Source organism: Pinus tabuliformis, chromosome 7, assembly GCF_031772625.1.
Source record: "Pinus tabuliformis cultivar Carrire ecotype Pingquan chromosome 7, CPIR1, whole genome shotgun sequence".
In the NCBI taxonomy this organism is placed as follows: domain Eukaryota; kingdom Viridiplantae; phylum Streptophyta; class Pinopsida; order Pinales; family Pinaceae; genus Pinus; species Pinus tabuliformis.
Window position 1 is genome coordinate 658,989,853 of NC_142293.1, and position 5,971 is coordinate 658,995,823.

At 35.0% G+C, this 5,971-nt stretch overlaps 1 protein-coding gene across 1 annotated transcript; it reads right to left on the reverse strand.

Annotated features, from left to right (window-relative positions):
* Positions 1–564: 564 nt before the first annotated feature.
* On the reverse strand, positions 565–3,630 carry LOC149249168 (putative metal-nicotianamine transporter YSL7). Its single transcript, XM_089458642.1, has 5 exons — positions 3,020–3,630; positions 2,768–2,940; positions 2,547–2,644; positions 2,271–2,405; positions 565–2,094 (listed from the first exon to the last, which is right to left on the reverse strand). Exons 1-5 carry the CDS (start codon positions 3,495–3,497, stop codon positions 795–797), a joined length of 2,184 nt encoding a protein of 727 aa, XP_089314768.1. The 5' UTR covers positions 3,498–3,630; the 3' UTR covers positions 565–794.
* Between the last annotated feature and the right edge of the window lie 2,341 nt (positions 3,631–5,971).

The following is a 5,971-nucleotide window of genomic DNA, read 5'->3' on the forward strand; positions in this document are numbered from 1 at the left end:
AGATATATTTTGTAAAATAATGTTACATTGAAAGATATGATTCACAATTTTCTAACTAAAATATACATAAAATATATGGGGAGAAATATGGCCAGTGAATACTTTTTTAGTTGTTTTGAAAATAGGTATTGTTGTTTACTTGATATATATTCTTTTTCATCAATCATTTAATGTATATAATTGGATCATTAATACAATATTTTTACACTTAATTTTAAAATCTTAAATAGATATTAAATTTTAAGTTATTTTTAAAAGATAACAAATTTATTTAATAAATCTAAATAATTAAAATATTTATATTTATTATTTTTAAAATTATAATTACTAAACAAATTAAATTAATATATATTTTTTTAAAGTTTGGTAGGACTATATCTTCATCATGTTCAATATATCACATGGATATGGTGTGAGAATTGAACCAGTTAACTTCACATTGAAAAGTTCGAATAAGTTTCTTAACAAAACACCCAATCACCATATATCCAAAATATCCAAAACTTCATAAACAAAATTAAATTAATACATTTAAATATTATATATTTTTTTTCCAAAAAAATAAAATACAATACAGCCTTTAGCCTTTTATATATATATAAACGCATCGATACACACCTATCTGACCACCTTGACATTAAAATTCTATTACATTAAAAGAAAGTTAAGACGACATTTGCTTTTTACTTCGCGGGCAGAAAAGGAGACTGAAATTGGACACCATACATCACAATTGCTTCCATTCATATATAACACTAGCAAGAAGTTAACTACGTGATTCTGATCTTTTTGGATCAGCCCTGGTTAATAAAGGCATCCACTTTATTGTTCATGCTTCTGGACAGGAATTTCATGCAAATGGGAGGATTGACTTTAGCCAGAGCCAGAAACGAGGAAGGAAGAGTCCATACGCCATCTCCACATATGAGACCAGAAGCCACTGCAGGAACCATTACGTCAGCATTTTTGCGGTTCATCTTCTGCCAAACGAATACAATGGCCGTCCCCACGCACATATCGATGGCAAAGTATCCTCCTAGGTAGAAAGGTATAGCCATCGCCATCGGCAGGGGAATATACTGAGACACTTTTTTGGGTACACGGTCTCTTATCAAGTTGATTACCACGGCGGCTGCGAAGAAACCATAACAGATAGTGAGGCAGTGGTTGGGAAGGGCACCGAATCCTTCTACTCCTAGAATGGCCATGTTTCTGTAGATCAGTGCATAGGGGGCCGGATATTCTCCATGTGGATCTCCCACATTGAAGGCCTTGTAGAATAACCAGAAGGTACAGGGTGCTATTATGCATCCCATGGCGGTCCCAATCACTTGACTCACAAACATAGATCTTGGGGATGACATGGTCAGGTATCCAGTCTTGAAATCCTGCATCAGATCTGAAGCAGTGGAAACTATAGACATCATCACTCCACAAGCAGCTAATCCTGCCAGTACACCGCCATCCTCCTTCCCTGCCCATGCCCCAAAGATGAAGATGGCTAGTTTCCCATAAGTTGAGGCCAAGCTCCAATCTGTGAGCCCACATCCATATGCGTTGCAGAATGCCAAAACCGGTGCCACTATGTAGGCCACCAATACAAAGTACCATTTCACAGGAGGGAAAATCTTTGGGATGACCCCTATGGATATGGCAGAAAGGGCCACATATCCAGCTCCGGCTACCCATAAGGGAATGCTGTCCTTCATAAACATCTCGTTACGCCGCTGCTCATCATACGGAATTGCTGCATCCACTGGTGCCTCATTTCCATCACTGGTCACTACTGGAAGTCCATTGCGTGTCCTATTTTTCTGCAATTGACTATACATGGTGGTCACAGTGATGTACAGGATTTTGACGAAATTATATAGTCCATCACCCAATATGAGAGCAATAGATACAAAGACCTTGTAACCTTTGAGGCCCTGCATACTTTCGTCTGAGGCAGTGTACCAGTCTCCTTTGTGGTTATGTATGAGAGGCCACATAAGACCCCAAGAGATGACTGCTCCGAACAATATGGACAAGTTTACCAAGTGAGGACAGATCATCCCAGCTCCTATATATGTCGCACTGAAGTCGAAAAAAAATCTGCAATACACCTATTTTTGGTGAAGTTTTCATTGCCTAGTTTTGAAAATAAAAAGTTGGATAAAATCAAAATGTAAAGTAACAGAAACTTCACAATTGAGATTATATATATATAAACCCTTATTAAATCATTCAATATGAATACAACCAAAGACATATACAACCGAAATACATACTCCTGATCCCGAGCTCTTAATCCAAAAGTAGGAAACTGCGCAAAGCCACAATCGTCACCGGCTGCAAAAAACCACTGAAAGAAACCCCAGAGAAAACTTAATGTAAAGTATTTTCCAAGAGCTCTGACTTGTTTCCTGCAATATATAAGAGCAATGCACTGTAAGGTGAAAAAACCATTGATATGTAAAGGTGGGGATAATCTAGACTCTGATTATATCCATTTTATCAAGTTCATAGATCTGCAATGTTTCAACAGTAATGTATTCTGCCATTACCTGGCTAGCTTGTCTCCCTGAGGAGTGTGGAATCCATTTATGATAGTAGCTGTTGCTGTACCACTTGGATAGGTGAGCTTATAATCTATCACCATTATCTAGTAAACAGCCAAGCAAAAACAAAATTCACATTCACTGCAAAGAAGCCCAAAACAAAGATAAAATTCGTAAATCGCTTATTTCGAATCCATAGTCATTCTCGGGCTTCCAAATTTCCTTACCTTCCGAAGAGGCACCACAGCTAATAGTCCTATAAAACTCACAGTGAAAAGAAAACCAATAATCCAACTAAGACTTAGATCTTTGATATTGTCTGGAGTATTCCCAGGAGTACTAGTGCCTGCTTGCTCATAGGTCTTTCTGTTCATACCCAACAAGTATAACCCAAACCCCCCTGCCATTATACCCAATTCAGAAAACCAAAATCACAGGATAATTCACAATAAACTGTTTTAGACTAAACTCATACATACCGCTGAATGCAATCCCATAACAAGCCACCACACAGGTTTGAATCACGGTATTCTCTTGCCTGGTGAATGGAGTCTTCAATAACCCGAACTTGTCAAGGAATTTGGTCCATGTTTTGATGAAAAAGTATCCCAGCAATCCGGCAGCAACATTGAGGGAAGGAATGATTCCGGTGGTGAGGATCAATTTTATGACAATTATGCAAAACATAATGCCCATGAGCATGCTCAAAAACATTGCTCTGAATGTGATCTGTTCCCACCATGGAGGCACCTTCTTGTCGTCAAAGATCTGCTCTATGCTCAGCTCTTTCTCTTCGATCTTCTTCGAGGTTCCATCCTTGCTTTCCCAGTTAGCATCACCGGAGCTTAATTCTTCTCCATTCTTCACGTGATCAACACGTTTTACAAGCCCTTCTCGACCATTAACATGACCATCCTCTACCTCGAGGGATCTGCTTTCACAACTGTATTGATCCATTTGGGCAGCACAGAAATCAGAATAGGAATTGGATCGGCCAGAGCTAACAAGCTCATATACATATATACCCTAATCTAGCCAGCCATGAATTTTATACATATTTCCTCCCCTACCACAAAATATTATGTAGCATTCACTATTCAAAATAGCCTAGTTCCTCTTAACTCGCCGTGGGAAAGAATCCCTTGACTTTTCAAGTGGCATGCGATATATGTCCAAGATACCAAAAATATCAATTCCTAAAAGAGTAAGAATAAAAACGTACGGTCCTGAATCTGTATCTAAAAATAAAAGAATCTTTAGCCTTGTCCCCACACCTATCTTTTACTTCTAGATGCCTGTAACTTGGAAATCTATACATAAATGAGAGAAGCATATTCACCCTCAATCCTATCCTTATTTTAACCTTGTCTTATTATAAATTGTGAACCTGGATATACATACACATAGAGAAAAAAGTATGCCATTTGAATTCACGGTGAACGCCATACTTAGCTTTCGCTCATTATCTACTTAAAAATCTTTATTTATTTTTAATATTAAATTTACAGACTTGAATTATTTGATTTTAATTATTAATGGCAGAATTGATTGAGGGTATTTAACTTTTTTTATATGAATTATTATTAATTCATTATATTGATTTTTCTTTTATAATTTAATATTAAGAAAATGAATAATTTTTTCCTTTTCACAATTAGTGTTGATAAATAATATTTAAAAAATAAATTAATTAAAAAAATTTCAAACAAAATAATTTATTATTTTAATAATTAAAACATTTTAATGATATATTTCTTTTAATTAAACATTTTAATGGTATAAAAAAGATATATAATTATTTTTGTATTCAATATAGAGGTATATTTAACATTAACTTGACCCATTACATGAGAGTGGATATACTTGCTGAAAATTTTAGGGTGCATTGCGTAAGAGATTTGTAACATGTTTTAGTTGCAGACTTCACTCATCATTAAGGACCAAAAATCATAATGATAGAAAACATGTGTTGAGAGTGTTTACAAAGAAAAAGACAAAGTAAGAATTAAAGAAATAATGATAATTTAGTCAAATTAGGTTAATTAGATTAAGTATAAAGTGAAAAGTTTGAATTAGAAAATTAAATTAAAATAAAATAAATTAGAATAAAAGAGAAAAACTGAATCAAGATATTAATATTATTGGGGCAGAAAAATTAACAAAATAAAAAAAGGGAGTTTTCACCAAATACTTATATTAAATTAATAAGTTTTATATATATATAAGGTGAAAGGAATAAAAAAATAATGAACCAGAGGGTTGGGGGAAAGGGGTTGGATGAAAAGGGGAGGAGGGGGATGGGGGAGAAGGTGTGGGGAAGGGAGTTCGATGAAAAGGGGAGGATGGGGAGTAGAATGAAAGGAGGGAGGTAGGAGGGTGAAAGAAGGAAAAGGAGGAAATGGGCATTACTAAATATCTATGGATAAAAGAGGAGAAGATAAAATAATTTGAGACTTAAATAAAATTAAAAAACTATAATAATAAGAGATTTGAATTGATGAGAAGTTTAGGACCAAAATGTAAAAAAGGAATAGATAACTACAAGAAAAAAGGGGGAAGAGGGATGGAGGGTTGAATAGAAGAAAGGAAAAGGAAAAGACAAAAAGTGATTGAGCTAATGGGCAAGGTGTGAGGGGCTATGGGGGGTGAAGGAAAACTAGTCAATAAGCAAGTTGATGAATGACATGCTTCCAAGATTAGCTTAGCTTGTTGTCGTCTTCCCCATTGAATTTTTTGGCTTATATTGGCTTAGAAATCCCTTATACTGTTTCTTCTTAATATTTTTCACAACATGAATAACTGTGAAAATCTACACTCACTATATGCACACATTTTTAAAAAAGAATTGTTATAAATTTATAAGATTCTAGAATCAAATTTTTAAAAGAGATTTTTTATTTTTTTTTCCAGGTGAGTTCTATTAGCTTTAGAAACTAGATATTTCATCACAAGTTATCATTTTGTCTCTCAAATGGGAGACTAGATGATAACCAATAATGGACCCTGCCCAAAGATAAGAGAGACATTTGACACACATGAAACCATAAACTATCAAGTTTAAAACCAGATGATGACCCATCTAGACTTTCTCAAAACTAACAACATACGTCGATACATTATCCATAGACATAAACATTCAGTGGATCAAAATTAAAGCTTGGCATTGGAATGGGAGTTGATGGATTGATGAGGGGTCTAACTATTGTTGGGGGGATGTTGAAATGGTGTTTGATCCTCACCAATTTGTGATTGATCATATCCAACCTATTTCCATAATATTTCAGGTGGCAATGCATGTGGTTTGAAGATTGCAACAGGTCCATCCTAGACTCTAGGTGATCTAGGATAATGCATCTCAACAGGAACTTCATATACCAGTAAAAATCTATTATTTTTTTGTATTTATTAGTTATTCCTTGTGTATTCTCTAT

What these genes read in the sequence shown, in the direction of transcription:
- LOC149249168 (XM_089458642.1), bottom strand. Translation starts at nt 3,497, where the DNA reads ATGGATCAATACAGTTGTGAAAGCAGATCCCTCGAGGTAGAGGATGGT. An exon ending in CTGTGGTGCCTCTTCGGAAG is followed by an intron (nt 2,645 to 2,767) that starts GTAAGGAAATTT and finishes GCTGTTTACTAG; the next exon opens with ATAATGGTGATAGATTATAA. An exon ending in CAGGGAGACAAGCTAGCCAG is followed by an intron (nt 2,406 to 2,546) that starts GTAATGGCAGAA and finishes TATATATTGCAG; the next exon opens with GAAACAAGTCAGAGCTCTTG.